Source organism: Gymnoscopelus microlampas, assembly GCF_963454915.1.
Source record: "Gymnoscopelus microlampas genome assembly, chromosome: 3".
NCBI classification, from domain to species: Eukaryota; Metazoa; Chordata; class Actinopteri; order Myctophiformes; family Myctophidae; genus Gymnoscopelus; species Gymnoscopelus microlampas.
In genome coordinates, this window is record NC_139940.1 from 1,551,041 (window position 1) to 1,570,659 (window position 19,619).

Here is a 19,619-nt window from a genome sequence, read left to right on the forward strand (position 1 = left end):
CTGATCATTGTGATTGATCTTTAACTGAACGTTGTGATTGATCTTTAACTGAACATTGTTGTTGTTGTTCCTCCAGCGGTGCGAGCGCTGCAACCAGACTGGCGCCACGGTGGGCTGCTGCCTCACTTCCTGTCAGAGTAACTACCACTTCATGTGCGCTCGCTCCCGACACTGTGTGTTCCAGGACGACAAGAAGGTGTACTGTTACAAACACAGACACCTGCTCAGTGGAAAGGTATTACTGTTACCCTACACTCTAAAACTACTGTTACAAACACAGACACCTGCTCAGTGGAAAGGTATTACTGTTACCCTACACTCTAAAACTACTGTTACAAACACAGACACCTGCTCAGTGGAAAGGTATTACTGTTACCCTACACTCTAAAACTACTGTTACAAACACAGACACCTGCCCAGTGGAAAGTATTACTGTTAACGGGGGACGCATATCCGTCATTTTAGATTTCTTTGGCTATTCAAAAATAGCTAATAGCTAATCTAATGTGTTTGTACAGATGGTAAAGGGTCATTCTAATGTGTTTGTACAGATGGTAAAGGGTCATTCTAATGTGTTTGTACAGATGGTAAAGGGTCATTCTAATGTGTTTGTACAGATAGTAAAGGGTCATTCTAATGTGTTTGTACAGATGGTAAAGGGTCATTCTAATGTGTTTGTACAGATGGTAAAGGGTCATTCTAATGTGTTTGTACAGATGGTAAAGGGTCATTCTAATGTGTTTGTACAGATGGTAAAGGGTCATTCTAATGTGTTTGTACAGATAGTAAACGGTCATTCTAATGTGTTTGTACAGATGGTAAAGGGTCATTCTAATGTGTTTGTACAGATAGTAAAAGGTCATTCTAATGTGTTTGTACAGATGGTAAACGGTCATTCTAATGTGTTTGTACAGATAGTAAACGGTCATTCTAATGTGTTTGTACAGATAGTAAAGGGTCATTCTAATGTGTTTGTACAGATGGTAAAGGGTCATTCTAATGTGTTTGTACAGATGGTAAACGGTCATTCTAATGTGTTTGTACAGATGGTAAAGGGTCATTCTAATGTGTTTGTACAGATAGTAAACGGTCATTCTAATGTGTTTGTACAGATGGTAAAGGGTCATTCTAATGTGTTTGTACAGATGGTAAACGGTCATTCTAATGTGTTTGTACAGATAGTAAACGGTCATTTTAATGTGTTTGTACAGATAGTAAACGGTCATTCTAATGTGTTTGTACAGATAGTAAACGGTCATTCTAATGTGTTTGTACAGATAGTAAACGGTCATTCTAATGTGTTTGTACAGATGGTAAAGGGTCATTCTAATGTGTTTGTACAGATAGTAAAGGGTCATTCTAATGTGTTTGTACAGATAGTAAACGGTCATTCTAATGTGTTTGTACAGATAGTAAAGGGTCATTCTAATGTGTTTGTACAGATAGTAAAGGGTCATTCTAATGTGTTTGTACAGATAGTAAAGGGTCATTCTAATGTGTTTGTACAGATAGTAAAGGGTCATTCTAATGTGTTTGTACAGATAGTAAACGGTCATTCTAATGTGTTTGTACAGATAGTAAAGGGTCATTCTAATGTGTTTGTACAGATAGTAAACGGTCATTCTAATGTGTTTGTACAGATAGTAAAGGGTCATTCTAATGTGTTTGTACAGATAGTAAAGGGTCATTCTAATGTGTTTGTACAGATAGTAAACGGTCATTATAATGTGTTTGTACAGATGGTAAAGGGTCATTCTAATGTGTTTGTACAGATAGTAAAAGGTCATTCTAATGTGTTTGTACAGATAGTAAAGGGTCATTCTAATGTGTTTGTACAGATAGTAAAGGGTCATTCTAATGTGTTTGTACAGATAGTAAAAGGTCATTCTAATGTGTTTGTACAGATAGTAAAAGGTCATTCTAATGTGTTTGTACAGATAGTAAAGGGTCATTCTAATGTGTTTGTACAGATAGTAAAAGGTCATTCTAATGTGTTTGTACAGATAGTAAAAGGTCATTCTAATGTGTTTGTACAGATGGTAAACGGTCATTCTAATGTGTTTGTACAGATGGTAAAGGGTCATTCTAATGTGTTTGTACAGATAGTAAAAGGTCATTCTAATGTGTTTGTACAGATAGTAAACGGTCATTCTAATGTGTTTGTACAGATGGTAAAGGGTCATTCTAATGTGTTTGTACAGATAGTAAAGGGTCATTCTAATGTGTTTGTACAGATAGTAAAGGGTCATTCTAATGTGTTTGTACAGATGGTAAAGGGTCATTCTAATGTGTTTGTACAGATGGTAAACGGTCATTCTAATGTGTTTGTACAGATAGTAAAGGGTCATTCTAATGTGTTTGTACAGATAGTAAAGGGTCATTCTAATGTGTTTGTACAGATGGTAAACGGTCATTCTAATGTGTTTGTACAGATAGTAAAGGGTCATTCTAATGTGTTTGTACAGATAGTAAAGGGTCATTCTAATGTGTTTGTACAGATGGTAAAGGGTCATTCTAATGTGTTTGTACAGATAGTAAAAGGTCATTCTAATGTGTTTGTACAGATAGTAAAGGGTCATTCTAATGTGTTTGTACAGATAGTAAAGGGTCATTCTAATGTGTTTGTACAGATAGTAAAGGGTCATTCTAATGTGTTTGTACAGATAGTAAAAGGTCATTCTAATGTGTTTGTACAGATGGTAAAGGGTCATTCTAATGTGTTTGTACAGATAGTAAACGGTCATTCTAATGTGTTTGTACAGATAGTAAAGGGTCATTCTAATGTGTTTGTACAGATAGTAAAGGGTCATTCTAATGTGTTTGTACAGATAGTAAACGGTCATTCTAATGTGTTTGTACAGATGGTAAAGGGTCATTCTAATGTGTTTGTACAGATGGTAAAGGGTCATTCTAATGTGTTTGTACAGATGGTAAAGGGTCATTCTAATGTGTTTGTACAGATGGTAAAGGGTCATTCTAATGTGTTTGTACAGATGGTAAAGGGTCATTCTAATGTGTTTGTACAGATAGTAAAGGGTCATTCTAATGTGTTTGTACAGATGGTAAAGGGTCATTCTAATGTGTTTGTACAGATGGTAAAGGGTCATTCTAATGTGTTTGTACAGATGGTAAAGGGTCATTCTAATGTGTTTGTACAGATGGTAAAGGGTCATTCTAATGTGTTTGTACAGATAGTAAACGGTCATTCTAATGTGTTTGTACAGATAGTAAAGGGTCATTCTAATGTGTTTGTACAGATGGTAAACGGTCATTTTAATGTGTTTGTACAGATGGTAAAGGGTCATTCTAATGTGTTTGTACAGATAGTAAAGGGTCATTCTAATGTGTTTGTACAGATAGTAAAGGGTCATTCTAATGTGTTTGTACAGATAGTAAAGGGTCATTCTAATGTGTTTGTACAGATAGTAAACGGTCATTATAATGTGTTTGTACAGATGGTAAAGGGTCATTCTAATGTGTTTGTACAGATAGTAAACGGTCATTATAATGTGTTTGTACAGATGGTAAAGGGTCATTCTAATGTGTTTGTACAGATAGTAAACGGTCATTATAATGTGTTTGTACAGATAGTAAAAGGTCATTCTAATGTGTTTGTACAGATAGTAAAGGGTCATTCTAATGTGTTTGTACAGATGGTAAAGGGTCATTCTAATGTGTTTGTACAGATAGTAAACGGTCATTCTAATGTGTTTGTACAGATAGTAAAAGGTCATTCTAATGTGTTTGTACAGATAGTAAAGGGTCATTCTAATGTGTTTGTACAGATAGTAAAGGGTCATTCTAATGTGTTTGTACAGATAGTAAAAGGTCATTCTAATGTGTTTGTACAGATAGTAAAGGGTCATTCTAATGTGTTTGTACAGATAGTAAAGGGTCATTCTAATGTGTTTGTACAGATAGTAAAGGGTCATTCTAATGTGTTTGTACAGATAGTAAAAGGTCATTCTAATGTGTTTGTACAGATAGTAAAGGGTCATTCTAATGTGTTTGTACAGATAGTAAAAGGTCATTCTAATGTGTTTGTACAGATAGTAAAGGGTCATTCTAATGTGTTTGTACAGATAGTAAAGGGTCATTCTAATGTGTTTGTACAGATAGTAAAGGGTCATTCTAATGTGTTTGTACAGATGGTAAAGGGTCATTCTAATGTGTTTGTACAGATAGTAAACGGTCATTCTAATGTGTTTGTACAGATAGTAAACGGTCATTCTAATGTGTTTGTACAGATAGTAAACGGTCATTCTAATGTGTTTGTACAGATAGTAAACGGTCATTATAATGTGTTTGTACAGATAGTAAAGGGTCATTCTAATGTGTTTGTACAGATAGTAAACGGTCATTCTAATGTGTTTGTACAGATGGTAAAGGGTCATTCTAATGTGTTTGTACAGATGGTAAAGGGTCATTCTAATGTGTTTGTACAGATAGTAAAGGGTCATTCTAATGTGTTTGTACAGATGGTAAAGGGTCATTCTAATGTGTTTGTACAGATAGTAAACGGTCATTCTAATGTGTTTGTACAGATGGTAAAGGGTCATTCTAATGTGTTTGTACAGATAGTAAAGGGTCATTCTAATGTGTTTGTACAGATAGTAAACGGTCATTCTAATGTGTTTGTACAGATGGTAAAGGGTCATTCTAATGTGTTTGTACAGATGGTAAACGGTCATTCTAATGTGTTTGTACAGATGGTAAACGGTCATTCTAATGTGTTTGTACAGATGGTAAAGGGTCATTCTAATGTGTTTGTACAGATAGTAAACGGTCATTCTAATGTGTTTGTACAGATGGTAAACGGTCATGGGTTCGAGGTGAACCGCAGGGTGTACGTGGACTTTGAGGCCATCAGTCTCCGCAGGAAGTTCCTGACTGAACTGGAACCAGAAACCATCAAGTTGATGATCGGTACGTAGAACCGTTTCCTGCCTCGTTCCTGGTGGAAGCGTCTTGACTGTTTAGGGTTGTAGAACATAAAAAGGATCTGTTGTTGTCCCTCCTTCCCTCAGGTTCCTTACAGATTGACAAGCTAGGTGTCCTCAGTGAGCTGTCGGCTAGCAAAAGGAAACTGTTTCCTGTGGGTTTTCAGTAAGTTGCTCTTTTTTTTCTCTCCATGTTTCAGTATAGTGTTATATCTTATGTCTTAACCACGTGAACCCTAGCGTCCTTTTTCTGGGGTGAACATTCAGAGAAAATAGCAGATCTATCAGCTCACAACACTTCGCATTGCGATGTGGTGTGAGCTTTTGGCCCAGGTTTTTGGTTTAGAAATGCATAGAGTACAGTATATTTACACACGTTTAAAGGACAACTTCACCCATTTTCAACCTCCCCCGTATGTGTGCAATTTAGTTTTCTTGGTGTGACTAGTGTCAGTGGCAGACCCGAGTTCAGGGCTCTGCCTTTCACAAGTTTAGTGCAGATCGGAGCAACTGTGCGCCTCGCAAGTCCGGATGTTTACATTTGTGACGTCCACCGTCGTTCTGCCCCCCCACCCCCCACCCACCCCCCAGACAGTTTGAATATAACTAATAAATCCCATGCTGAGAGTTGGAACTCCCAAAGCAAGCTGTGGGTGAACTGTGACGAGATCTTGAGACATCGGTTTCTGGGAAAACATAACACTGTGGTTTGATCTGTTAATCTGAATGAATTGCTTTCATTTGTTATATTGTTTTTTTTTTTTAAAGTTGCCATATTCAAAATAAACTTTTCAATAAAAAAGAAATGTTACTGTGGATCATAAAGCCTGTGGCTCTTGAAACATAAAAACACTTCTCTTAACACATCCACTGCCAACGGCTAATCTCAGAACGTCCATCGTAGTGCCAAGCTATTTCTTACCTTTTTTGTTTTTTTGATTCCGTCATAGGCCCCGCTAAATCCGTTTAAAATCCGCGTTCATTTGGTTCGACACAAACACGGGACCCGACGGAACAAAACGCTGAAAACCGTGCCGCGATCCGACACTCCAATTTGGAGAACGAGAGCAAAACGCTACAATGGGGGATGCGGAGAGAAAAATCAACAAGCCGAGATAATGGCGTCCAAAGTTGATCGCTAGACAGGAAACGGAGACGGGACAAAAAACGGAAACAGTATTATTTCGTTTCCGGTCCGCCCCCTTCGAAACCGGAAGTGCAAAAAAAATCCGGAATCTGCACCTGCACGATTTAACATGGGAAAACACCCGCCCCGTAGGACTACGGAAACGGCAGTTAACGGTTGGATTTAACGGCCCGTAGGACTACGGGCCTGGCAGTGGATGTGTTAAGGGAAAGGGCGTTTTTCATATGAAATATTCAATATGCTGAAAGTGGCTCTGTTGCTTTTTCCCCACCACACCAAATCTCTTTGGCAATAATTACTGATCTGCAAGATCTACAATATGCCTTTCTGAGACAACATCACCCATTTTCAACCTATCTTCATGCAATTAGTCCTCACTAATGATCATGATAAAATGGTACCATGTCTGCTGTGGACACTTCAGAAACTCGCCTACCAGTGACATCATCGTTAGGCAGATTTATTTTTTCAAACAAGATTAAAAAAAAAATAGTTTAGATTTGTCTTAACGTGAGAACAATGGCTTCCATTATAGCATGCTAACTTTACAGTAATAGAAAGCCTGCAGTTTCTATTAGTGAGCAGACAGACATGTTACTATATTATAATGAGCATCAGTGAGGACCAGTTATATGAAGACAGGTTGAAATTGGGTGAAGTGGTCCTTTAAGGCGATGCACCGTTAACACATCCACCGCCAATGTCCGCCATAGGTTAATCTCATAATGTGCTCACCAGTGCCAAGGTTTTATTGTTGTTTTTTGTTTTTTTCACGTCACCATAGACCCCGTTAAAATCCTTTAGAATGCGCGATGCACTGTTTGTAAATATCGTGCAGATGGCCCTGTGTCTACCAGTGCAGACCACGTGTCAAACGGGGCAGCCATGTTGTAGTTAGAACGGTTTATGTTAAACAGTGATGACCGAGGAGAAAAAACTACAAGGGAGAAAAAGCAGTTTTAGTGTGCGCTTTAGAATGGAGGCCGACGGGAACGGCAAAACTGGATCGCAAATAGTTCCGTTTCCGGTGGTGTTACACTGAAAATGGTCCGTGTCGAAAATTGGAAAAAAAAACGGACCGTAGCACTACGGTCTCGACGCTTAACAGTTGGATTTAATGGACCGTAGGACTATGTTCTTGGCGTTTAATGTGTTAACACCCGTCTCTCTCTCTCTCTCTCTCTCTCTCTCTCAGGTGCTCTCGCTGGTACTGGAGCACGGTGAACCCCACACGGCGCTGCAAATACACCTGTACTGTCCAGGAGGTCCGTCCTCTGGTCCCTGAGAAACCTGTAGAGGAGCTGCCTGATCAGGGAGACAATCACACCACCGCCCACAGCCCCTGTCCTCTGTCTGGTGAGACTGACACTATATCTGTCCTCTGTCCCCCTTCTGGTGAGACTGACACTATAGATACTGTCCTCTGTCCTCTGTCTGGTGAGACTGACACTATAGATACTGTCCTCTGTCCTCTGTCTGGTGAGACTGACACTATAGATACTGTCCTCTGTCCTCTGTCTGGTGAGACTGACACTATAGATACTGTCCTCTGTCCTCTGTCTGGTGAGACTGACACTATAGATACTGTCCTCTGTCCTCTGTCTGGTGAGACTGACACTATAGATACTGTCCTCTGTCCTCTGTCTGGTGAGACTGACACTATAGATACTGTCCTCTGTCCTCTGTCTGGTGAGACTGACACTATAGACACTGTCCTCTGTCCTCTGTCTGGTGAGACTAACACTATAGATACTGTCCTCTGTCTGGTGAGACTGACACTATAGATACTGTCCTCTGTCCTCTGTCTGGTGAGACTGACACTATAGATACTGTCCTCTGTCCTCTGTCTGGTGAGACTGACACTATAGATACTGTCCTCTGTCTGGTGAGACTGACACTATAGATACTGTCCTCTGTCTGGTGAGACTGACACTATAGATACTGTCCTCTGTCTGGTGAGACTGACACTATAGATACTGTCCTCTGTCCTCTGTCTGGTGAGACTAACACTATAGATACTGTCCTCTGTCTGGTGAGACTGACACTATAGATACTGTCCTCTGTCCCCCTTCTGGTGAGACTGACACTATAGATACTGTCCTCTGTCCTCTGTCTGGTGAGACTGACACTATAGATACTGTCCTCTGTCTGGTGAGACTGACACTATAGACACTGTCCTCTGTCCTCTGTCTGGTGAGACTGACACTATAGATACTGTCCTCTGTCCTCTGTCTGGTGAGACTGACACTATAGACACTGTCCTCTGTCCTCTGTCTGGTGAGACTAACACTATAGATACTGTCCTCTGTCTGGTGAGACTGACACTATAGATACTGTCCTCTGTCTGGTGAGACTGACACTATAGACACTGTCCTCTGTCCTCTGTCTGGTGAGACTGACACTATAGATACTGTCCTCTGTCCTCTGTCTGGTGAGACTGACACTATAGATACTGTCCTCTGTCTGGTGAGACTGACACTATAGACACTGTCCTCTGTCCTCTGTCTGGTGAGACTGACACTATAGATACTGTCCTCTGTCCTCTGTCTGGTGAGACTGACACTATAGACACTGTCCTCTGTCCTCTGTCTGGTGAGACTAACACTATAGATACTGTCCTCTGTCTGGTGAGACTGACACTATAGATACTGTCCTCTGTCTGGTGAGACTGACACTATAGACACTGTCCTCTGTCCTCTGTCTGGTGAGACTGACACTATAGATACTGTCCTCTGTCCTCTGTCTGGTGAGACTGACACTATAGATACTGTCCTCTGTCTGGTGAGACTGACACTATAGATACTGTCCTCTGTCTGGTGAGACTGACACTATAGATACTGTCCTCTGTCCTCTGTCTGGTGAGACTGACACTATAGACACTGTCCTCTGTCCTCTGTCTGGTGAGACTAACACTATAGATACTGTCCTCTGTCTGGTGAGACTAACACTATAGATACTGTCCTCTGTCTGGTGAGACTAACACTATAGATACTGTCCTCTGTCTGGTGAGACTAACACTATAGATACTGTCCTCTGTCTGGTGAGACTGACACTATAGATACTGTCCTCTGTCTGGTGAGACTGACACTATAGATACTGTCCTCTGTCTGGTGAGACTGACACTATAGATACTGTCCTCTGTCCCCCTTCTGGTGAGACTAACACTATAGATACTGTCCTCTGTCTGGTGAGACTGACACTATAGACACTGTCCTCTGTCCCCCTTCTGGTGAGACTAACACTATAGATACTGTCCTCTGTCTGGTGAGACTAACACTATAGATACTGTCCTCTGCCCCCCTTCTGGTGAGACTAACACTATAGATACTGTCCTCTGTCTGGTGAGACTAACACTATAGACAATGTCCTCTGTCCCCCTTCTGGTGAGACTGACACTATAGATACTGTCCTCTATCCTATGAGACACTGTCCCTGTCCCCTGTCTGGTGAGACTAACACCTAGACACTGTCCCTGTCCCCTGTCTGGTGAGACTAACACTAGACGCTGTCCCTGTCCCCCTTCTGGTGAGACTATTTTTATTCAATTCAAAGGGCTTTATTGGCATGAGAAAACATACGTTTACATTGCCAAAGCAGAAAGCACAATACAACAATACAGCAACAAAAAATATTTGAATGTCAGAATCTTCAATAGATCAATTTCTATGTATCAAGATCACTGGGTGCAGGTATAGTGCAGGAATATACACAATGATTAGTCTTTAGGGTGGTTGTGTTCCGTTCGATATCCTTCTCCTATCACAGCAACTCACGAATCTTGCTGCTGTGTTTGCACATTGTTGTACTTCGCCCAGCAGATATGGGAGTTTTTTTGTCATTGGTCATGTTTTCAAAATCTCTGTGTGTGGTTGTAATCTGTGGGAAGTATGTGTCTCTGATGTCTTGGTACAATGGACAGACGGTTAGGAAGTGTAGCTCGGTTTCCACTTCCTTTTGTGTGCAGTGGGTGCATAGTCTGTCTTCTCTCGGGATACAGGTCTGCCTGTGACGACCTTTCTCGATCGCAAGACTGTGCTCACTGAGTCTGTACCTAGTTAAGATTTTTCTTTGTTTTGGGTCGGTCACGGTGCTCAGGTATTCTGCCACTGCATATTCTCTGTTTAGGTCCAGGTAGCATTCTAGTTTACTCTGCTTTTGTGTTGCTTCTTTCCAATGTGTAGTTTTCCTTTTGCTGTTCTATAATTTGGTTTAGTCCAATGGGTTAACACTAGTTAGAGACTAACACTAGACACTGTCTCCTGTGTGGTTAATATGAAACAAACAGCATGAGGCCAACATTAGTCCAGCACCAAACACAACTCTGCGTGGGAGACATCAACATAAACCAAACAACAAACACTCTCATACAAAATGCACAAGTATATCAGGATATGATTGCAAATAATGTGCTGACAAACCATACTTCTGAGAAGGAATGTGATCTCATGGCATGGAGTCTCACATGAGAATGAAAAAACAAACTACTAAATACAATTAACCCCCCAGTGTCCACGAGAGGACTGTCCGGGAAATCTGAACGGGGACTCAGTCAAATAAGATGGACAGAATAAGGCAGAGACACGTTCACAGTTTGAGAAGAATGGGTGATATATTTTGATATCAAAAGGAGCTTCAAAGCTTACAATTTCAGCAGGACAAGAAATGTATGCAACCTACCAGCGTTGAATTCAAAGCTCACACTTAATGGTTACAGGTTTTATACAAGCCACTTCAAACAATTCTCACAGCATCAAAAGACCTTCTGTCCCACATGGAGAAGGGTACATACACACATGTCCGTTCGCGACCGTTTCGTGTCCGTTTCATACCGTTTCCGCAAACGGAAACGGACGCCGTACGGTCGTGAACGGACATGTGTGTATGTACCCGAAGACACACCTGGCTCCTCCCCATTTTGCCACCCCCAACCATAGACTAGTTAATTTGTTTATCACCTTAGCATGTGAAGTGAAACAAAAGGATGTGTACAGCAGGTAACGCCACATGAATCTGTGGACGATACAGAAAGGTTCAGTTCTAACTGGAAAATGACACCTTTTTTTTTTCTCTTTCTACCAGAATCTGAAGCCCAAGAGACGGTCACACCCGAATCCCATCCCCCGTCTGAGGTGTCCTCCAGCAACCCAGCCCCCTCCTCCAAACCTGAACCCGGGGCCAGGCCAAAGATGCCCAGGAGGCCGGCTGGAGGAATGTTCCGGCCTTTGCCTAAGCCAGGTAAACCACCAATACATGTGAAACATGTCCAAGTCCAGCAATACTTTGAATCCAATGTTACCACCCTAGTCATTCAGTTAGTTTCTCTCTAGTTACTCATGACCACAACATTCTTTGAGTGTTTAATGTGTTTGTTTTTGTATTTTAGTGGCTCGTAAACCTCACCACATATTGACCATAAGTGACCTGGAGGAAACTCGCCGACCGCGGCGCCACAGCCCCCACTCGCAGCCCCCGGCGCTCCGCAGCCACATCTCCCCTCCCCCCCTGGGCCCCCACGCCGGCCCCGGGCCCATCACGCTCCGCGCAGCAAACAAGTCGTCCCTGCCCACCTCCCCGCTCTTCCCCCTCGGCGCCTCCGACGGCCTTCTGCTGACGTCTCCCTCGCCGCGCCCCGGCGGCGCCGGCGGCCGAAGCGCCTCCTCCTCCTCCGCCCGCGCTACCTCAGGGATGTTCCCCTACCCGCCGTGGCAGGACGGCGTGGGGGGGGGCCTGTCCTTCTCGCCCACGGTCCAGCATTCGCCCCGCCCCCGGCTGTCGTTCGACCTGAGCCAGACGGACTCGGTGGAAGTGCCGCACAACTTCCTGGCGTCTCCGGAGCCCGAGGACGTTTCGGCGGCGAACGGCGCCTCGTCGCCCTCAAGGGACTCGTTCCACAAAGACCCCGACATGACGGAGGACGCCGAGCTGAAGACGACGGAGCTGGAGATCGAAGAGACTCTCCTGAACGAAGGCGTGGCCATGAACTGCGAGGCCCAGATCGTGGTGGAGGGCGACGGCAACCAGGAGGAGTTCTGGGGCCGCGCGCGGGAGGTTCACAAGAGGAAGTCTCGCGTGAAGTCTCTGCCGCGTGCGCCGCCCGCCGCCAGACAGGACAAGCTGGCCAACAACAGCTCGTCCGACGAGGACATGGAGCACTATTTCGACTTCTCCCGCACGATAGTCACCGGCCGCGCCGGGGGAAGAGATCAACCCTCGTCCCCCTCCTCGCCCCCCGCCGCCCCCCCCAGGCCCATTCCTCAGCTGGACGGCGTGGACGACGGTACGGAGAGCGACGCCAGCGTAGCCGCCAACAACGGCGCCCTGAAGGTCAAGGGCTCTAAAGCGGCTCAGAGCAAAACCGCTCCGTCTGAGCCGGAGGCTTCCAGTAACGGTCCGAGCGCCGGCAGCCCGGAAGTCCCCAGGACGTCCTCCTCCTCGGACAGGCTGACCCCCCCGTCGGTTCCCGTTTGTTCTGCCGGCGGAACCCCGGCCAACGGCCCGCCCTCCTCGGACGCCGACGGCGGTCACATGGACGAGGCCGACGGCGTCCCGGTTCCTCCACAGAGTCCCGCCGCCTCGCTGCTCACCACGCAGCAGCAGAGCTCCAGCACTCCTCTAGAAGCTCACCCCGTGGCACAGGAAGCCACTTTAAACAGTACCAACGTGCCTGAAGCCACAGCCCACCCAGAACACCTGTTCCACCACGGGCCCGGCTCGGAGTTCGCCTCGGAAACGACGCCTCTCGTCCTGGAGCGGTGCGACCCCCCCTCCTCCCCCAGCGCCCACCTCACCGAGCTGGTCCCTCTGCTGGAGGACGCGGCCTCCCTGGACCCCGACGGAGACCCTTCGTTAGCGTACGCCGCGGACGACGGCCAGGGGTCCCTGTTGGACCTCCTGCAGCCCTCGTCCCTCATGCCCGCAGAGATGCCCCATCCCGCTCAGGTCCTCGTGGACCCTCTGAACATTAACCCCTCCTTGCCCGGCTTCGACCACCAGACCCCTCTGACGGCGAGCATCACCCTCCAGCCGGTCGCGGCATCCGCCGCGCAAGACTCGTCCGCCCTGACGCCCCTGGACTGTCTGTGCACCAAACTGAGCCCCTTCGCTCCTCCGGCTCTGAACGCGCTCCCTCAGAACGACCCCCTGCTGTCTGCCACGTCCAGCACCACCAGCCACCCGGTGGCGCCGTACGGAACCGTGCCACATATGTACTCCACACAGACGCAGCCCTTGGGTTCCGCGGCAATAACCATCGTGTCTTCCTCCGTGTCGTCCGTGTCCTCTGTGCCCGTGACGCTGTCCACCCAGTGTCCCTCCGTCACCCTGTCCGCCCAGTGTCCGTCTGTCCCGCCCGCCTCGGCGCCCCCCATGCTGATCAACGGCTACACCTCGTCCTCTGTGCAGAAGGAAGCCACCTCGGGCCACACCATCTCCATCAACTTCGCCACGCCCCGGCCGGCCCTGGAGCCGGCCCAGCAGCCCCACCTGGTGTCCCAGGCTCTGCCGGGCCACGCCATCCTCACCGTGAAGGAGGTGGGCGGTCCCAACGTGGACCCCACGCCCCACGTGCTGCTGGTGAACCGCCTGGGCCAGATCTTCGTGAAGAACCCGGAGAGCAACACCTTCCAGCTGCCCTCGCCCAACTCCTCCTCCTACAACTGTGTGACGCAGATCGCCAGCCTGCTGCAGAGCAACGCCCTGTCGGCCACGCTGGCCGCGGCGGGCAACATGAGCGTCGTCCCGCCGCTGTCGCTGCCCTGCGCCAACATGACGGCCTCGCTGCCCCTCCAGGTCACGCCCATCGTCAACAACCCCGCCTCCTCCGCCATCACCCAGCTCCTCACGCACAACAACAACGGCGCCACGGCGTCCGCCAAGGCCAAGAAGACCAAGAAGAAGAACTCCAAGGCGCCGCCGGCCGCCGTCGTCGACGGCGTCCTCCCCGAGATCAAGAAACCCAAGAAGAAGAAGGAGCCTTCCGCCTCCAGGAAGTCGAAGTCGGCCAATAAGGCGGCGTCGGAGCTTCTCAAGCCCCTCCTCCCCGCGGCGGAGAATCATCCCCCCCGCAACCCGGGCCCAGAGAGCGCCCAGGCCATCATCAACGAGGCCATGGCCAGCCACTACACCCCCAAGTGGAGCGGGCCTCGGACCCTCAGCCCGTCCTCCCTGGTCCTCCCCCCCGACCTGCTGATCGACCCCGACACTCTGGTTCTGCCGGCGCCGCCCCCCCCCGCCGCGTTGGCCTCGCCGCCGCCCCCCCGGCCCCGCACCCACGTCCGCATGAAGAGGGTCTCCTCGCTGTCCGACCGCTACGTCTCCAAGAAGGCCAGGGTGGACTTCCTGGAGCCCGAGCCCCCCAGCCTGGCCGAGAAGGAGCGCCTGCACGCGCCGCCCACCTTCGCCAGCATGTCCGTGTCCAGCAGGGCCTCGGGGGTCCGCATCAAGACCCCCACGGTGAAAGGAGTGCTGGACCTGGACAAGCTGAAGCAGGAGCCCTGCAGTGACTCAGACAGCTCAGGGTGAGAGTTCTATGTCCTCCTTAAACACCTTCCTGTGACGTGTTACTGAACAAACACTCTATAGCAATGAGTACTATCACAATATAGAGCTATTTAACACTGTTACTGAACAAACACTATAGTAATGATTACTATCACAATATAGAGCTATTTAACACCGTTACTGAACAAACACTCTATAGTAATGATTACTATCACAATATAGATCTATTTAACACTGTTACTGAACAAACACTCTATAGCAATGATTACTATCACAATATAGATCTATTTAACACTGTTACTGAACAAACACTCTATAGCAATGATTACTATCACAATATAGAGCTATTTAACACTGTTACTGAACAAACACTCTATAGTAATGATTACTATCACAATATAGAGCTATTTAACACTGTTACTGAATAACTTACAGCACTTAAGAACCAAAGCTGTATGGGTAGAGCTGGTCAATATCACAGAAATAGGGTCGGTTCTGTCTGTTTTGTTTCACAAAAACTAAAAGCCAAAACTCTCAAACTTTCTTTCTTTTTCCTTTATTTATTCAGGGAAACCCATTTAGAGCAAGCTCTCTTTTTCAAGGACACCCTGATAACAAACATTTGAATCGCATTACAATGTCACAACTAATTTAACAATAAAGCAAAAAAGAAAAGCAGAAGCATAAAACAACATTAAAATAATCGCAAAAGGCGGTGAATCAGACAATACAGTGAGGACATGGATAACAACACAGATTTAAATATCAGATGCAAATAAACAGTGTTACATGAAACATGTGCAGTCACTATGTAGTGTGTCCTCAAGAAGCACCCTGAATGTCTCTATGTAGTGTGTCCTCAAGAAGCACCCTGAATGTCTCTATGTAGTGTGTCCTCAAGAAGCACCCTGAATGTCTCTATGTAGTGTGTCCTCAAGAAGCACCCTGAATGTCTCTATGTAGTGTGTCCTCAAGAAGCACCCTGAATGTCTCTATGTAGTGTGTCCTCAAGAAGCACCCTGAATGTCTCTATGTAGTGTGTCCTCTAGAAGCACCCTTAATGTCTCTATGTAGTGTGTCCTCAAGAAGCACCCTGAATGTCTCTATGTAGTGTGTCCTCTAGAAGCACCCTGAATGTCTCTATGTAGTGTGTCCTCAAGAAGCACCCTGAATGTCTCTATGTAGTGTGTCCTCAAGAAGCACCCTGAATGTCTCTATGTAGTGTGTCCTCTAGAAGCACCCTGAATGTCTCTATGTAGTGTGTCCTCAAGAAGCACCCTGAATGTCTCTATGTAGTGTGTCCTCTAGAAGCACCCTGAATGTCTCTATGTAGTGTGTCCTCAAGAAGCACCCTGAATGTCTCTATGTAGTGTGTCCTCAAGAAGCACCCTGAATGTCTCTATGTAGTGTGTCCTCTAGAAGCACCCTGTATGTCTCTATTGAGACCAATCACACCAGTTTCAGAGAGTCCTGAAGTTTGTTCCATTTGTGTGGAGCATAATACATGAAAGCAGTTTTTCCTTGCTCACTGCTCTTAGCGTGGACTGGTATATCTAATGTGTGTTTGTGAACGTGTTGATGGACTGGTATATCTAATGCGTGTTTGTGAACGTGTTGATGGACTGGTATATCTAATGTGTGTTTGTGAACGTGTTGATGGACTGGTATATCTAATGTGTGTGTGTGAACGTGTTGAGTGACCAGTAACCTTTGGTTCTAAAAGCGAGGATAGGTATAAAGGAAGTTTACCACACAAGGCCTTATAAATAAATAAAATACGATGTTGCTCTCTACGAACTGCGAGAGAAGGCCAACCCACTTTATCATATAAAATACAGTGATGGGTGAGATAATCATCACCAGTAATAAAACGCAAGGCACTGTGTGGTAGACTGCATCCAGAGGCTTCAAAACTCTGGCCGCTTTCTCTAATGTGTCCTCTGTTATACGTCAGTCAGTTACTTTGTGTTAACGCTGTGATGTCATGGTTCAGGTCGGGGTCGTGGGACAGTCTGTCCATGTCCAGAGGAGACCCAGCCAAAGCACCGGGCTGGGACACAGTGGGACACAGCAGCACCCTGACCGACTGGAACAAGTACTCAGGTAGTCTGAAGCACTTTAAACCCTCTGTACTGTACTTACAGCAGTGGTTTTCAACCTGTTTCATATCAAGGTCCATTATTTATTCTGCATTTGAGCCACGGATTCACCATTTGATGAGATTTAGACCCTCAGACCCAAAACGTATAGAATATTTTGTTGTCGTTGGATGAGATTTTGTCCATAGTTCCATCCATGTTGTATTGATGTTTGTTCCATAGGAGAGAGAACAGGCAAACGTTGATCAAATGAACAATTATTCTACATTCTCTAATTGTGTAGACTTCTTGAAATATTAAGTAATGCAGATGTTTAACAATAATGTAACTCTTGCTTTAATGGATTAAAGATGCATTGCCATGATTCTGGTACTTTAGTCTGTCCATGGAGTTGACATTACTCTATACCAGTGATTTTATTCTCAAGGACCCCCTGTTACATAATGTATTAGGCCATGGACCTCCATTTGATACCATTGTTATGTCTGCGTTTTGTATAAAACATCAACATATTGTTTTGTTGGTGGTGTTAGGTGCTGCTTCCAGCTCAGATGAGGAAGCTTTACCATCGGATGAAGACGAGGATTATCCTCCCAGCAGAGACCAGCCTCACCTCCGCTTCCACATTACCAGTGACGATGGCTTCAGTGTGGAGGCAGACAGCATAGAGGGTGAGACCTTTAATTAATATTATACATGATTAATAACCAGTGTGGAGGCAGACAGTATAGAGGGTGAGACCTGGTGAAGGAAGCAAAACTTGGGGTTATTGCACATCCTGTTGCGCGGTTCCGTCGCACGCGCGAGCACACACACACACACACACACACACACACACACACACACACACACACAGACACAGACACAGAGATCCGTAAGAATGTTTTCTGTGTAAACGCGCGTAACTGATGTGGTCGTGTCTGTGAAGTGGTTGTGTTGTGCTGTTGGTGTGCTGCGCTGAACGGAACGCAGTGAATGGAATGTGGCTCGATGTTGCCATGTGGGGACGCGTTGTGAGCTTGTAGATCGGCTGTTTTCCAAGAGGCAATGTATATGTGTGAAGGCGCTTTGTTTGGCCTTCTTTTCATAGACCGTGTTGCTTGTAGGGCCGCAGGCGAAAGTACAGACCTTGCTGCTTGTTTCTCGCGCGAAACCCACGAACGTGGCAACCCTGCGCAGTGTGATGTCCGATTGTTTGACACATAAACGCTATTAATAAGCGGAGATTTGTTGAAATTGCAAAAAGGGCATCGCAGTTGTGTTCAGATGGTAATGGTCAATGGATGTGTGCAAAATCAGATCAATTGCTCCAGGCAGTGAGGAGAAACGGGCACGCACCAAGGCCACAGAGGTTACTAGAATTATAGTAGGATAACCACTGGAGTTTCATCACACTGTCAGAGATTGCTTCACATCTGCTGAACTATTACAACACCAGTGGTTCTCAAACGTTTTAGTTTCAAGGTTTCTCAGCTCTTTCTGACATACAGAGTGTGTGATTGAACCGTCTGTCTGTAAAGACTATTATGATGTTTTTATGCACACGACCATGAATGAAATGCCTGAATATCCATAATATTGAGTGAATATAGAGTACAGTAAAGTCCTGACGTCACTCGTTCATCCCCAGGTTTGTAAAGTAATGTCTCTATGGAGAATAACATTGGGTCATCTTACAATCGTCTCATATAAGAATTCTGTTCCAAAAATGTACAAACTGTCTCGGCGATATTGTCAGGGAGGAGGTTCTGTATCGTTTATGATAGTCAGTCACTTATATTTCATACAGTCTGTTTCTGGTGAAAATGTAACTAATTCGGCAGAAATAACATTATGGTTTTCTCACCGTCAGTTGATGCTTCATATCCATAAGAGTCAAACCGTCGTGGTCATTTGTTTATTTGTGGAACACAGTTCTTATTTGACACGATATTAAACACGTCTATGGGATTCAGAATGGGGGTGGAAAACCGCGACCCAGGTAGATAAACCTAGGATGTGTAAATTACGTCAGACTTTGGTGCTCTATATACTTATGTATTAATATATGTTCCTATGTAAACCCCCAGTGGCGTGGCGCACGGTGATGGACGGCGTCCAGGAGGCGCGGGCCATCGCCAGGCTGAGGGAGCTGACGTTCCTGGGCATGACGGGCAGCCGCATGCTGGGTCTGCTCCACGACGCCGTGCTCTTTCTGCTAGAGCAGCTGCAGGGGGCGCCGCGCTGCCAACGCTACGCCTTCCGCTTCTTCAAGCAGCTCAGCCAGGAGGAAGACCTGCCCGTCAACCCCAGCGGCTGTGCCCGCTCCGAGCTCCACCTGAGGTAATGTGTGTGTGTGTGTGTGTGTGTGTGTGTGTGTGTGTGTGTGTGTGTGTGTGTGTGTGTGTGTGTGTGTGTGTGTGTGTGTGTGTGTGTGTGTGTGTGTGTGTGTGTGTGGGCTGTGCCCGCTCCGAGCTCCACCTGAGGTAATGTGTGTGGGCCATGCCCGCTTTGTGTGGGTCTGTGTCCGCTATGTGTGGGTCTGTGCCCGCTATGTGTGGGTCTGTGCCCGCTATGTGTGGGGCATGCCCGCTATATAGGGACACGTAGCTGAGGCCTGGAATCGAACCTGGGACCTCCGGCCTCCCAGGCGGGCCCTCCTCTAACCATTCCGCTATGGCCCGCTGCGGAGGAAGGGAGGGAACGGGCCTTTTTTCATCAAACTAGATTTTCAGTTTGATGAAAATCTAGTCCTATGTTGTGCTGATCAGAGCAATGGTCACTGAGTTATGACCATTTGAAGTGTTAAACACTGTAACACTGCTGTAATACTGCTGTAGCCCCCCCCCCCCCCCCTGAACTCGGGTCTGCCATTGTCAGTGGCAGACCCGAGTTCAGGGTTCTGCCTTTCATAAGTTTAGTGCAGATCGGAGGAATTGTGAGCCTCGCAAGTCC

General features: G+C 46.2%; 1 protein-coding gene across 1 annotated transcript in view; it reads left to right on the forward strand.

The window, feature by feature from the left end:
- kmt2bb (lysine (K)-specific methyltransferase 2Bb) overlaps positions 1–19,619 on the forward strand; it is a gene marked incomplete at its 5' end in the record, with an annotated part of 105,750 nt that overhangs the window by 76,276 nt on the left and 9,855 nt on the right. Inside the window, 9 exons of the mRNA XM_084048675.1 lie at positions 77–235; positions 4,809–4,926; positions 5,028–5,106; positions 7,283–7,443; positions 11,167–11,322; positions 11,471–14,603; positions 16,580–16,689; positions 17,219–17,356; positions 18,755–19,007. Coding sequence (XP_083904801.1) covers positions 77–235; positions 4,809–4,926; positions 5,028–5,106; positions 7,283–7,443; positions 11,167–11,322; positions 11,471–14,603; positions 16,580–16,689; positions 17,219–17,356; positions 18,755–19,007 — 4,307 coding nt within the window. The remainder of the gene's footprint in view (positions 1–76; positions 236–4,808; positions 4,927–5,027; positions 5,107–7,282; positions 7,444–11,166; positions 11,323–11,470; positions 14,604–16,579; positions 16,690–17,218; positions 17,357–18,754; positions 19,008–19,619) is intronic.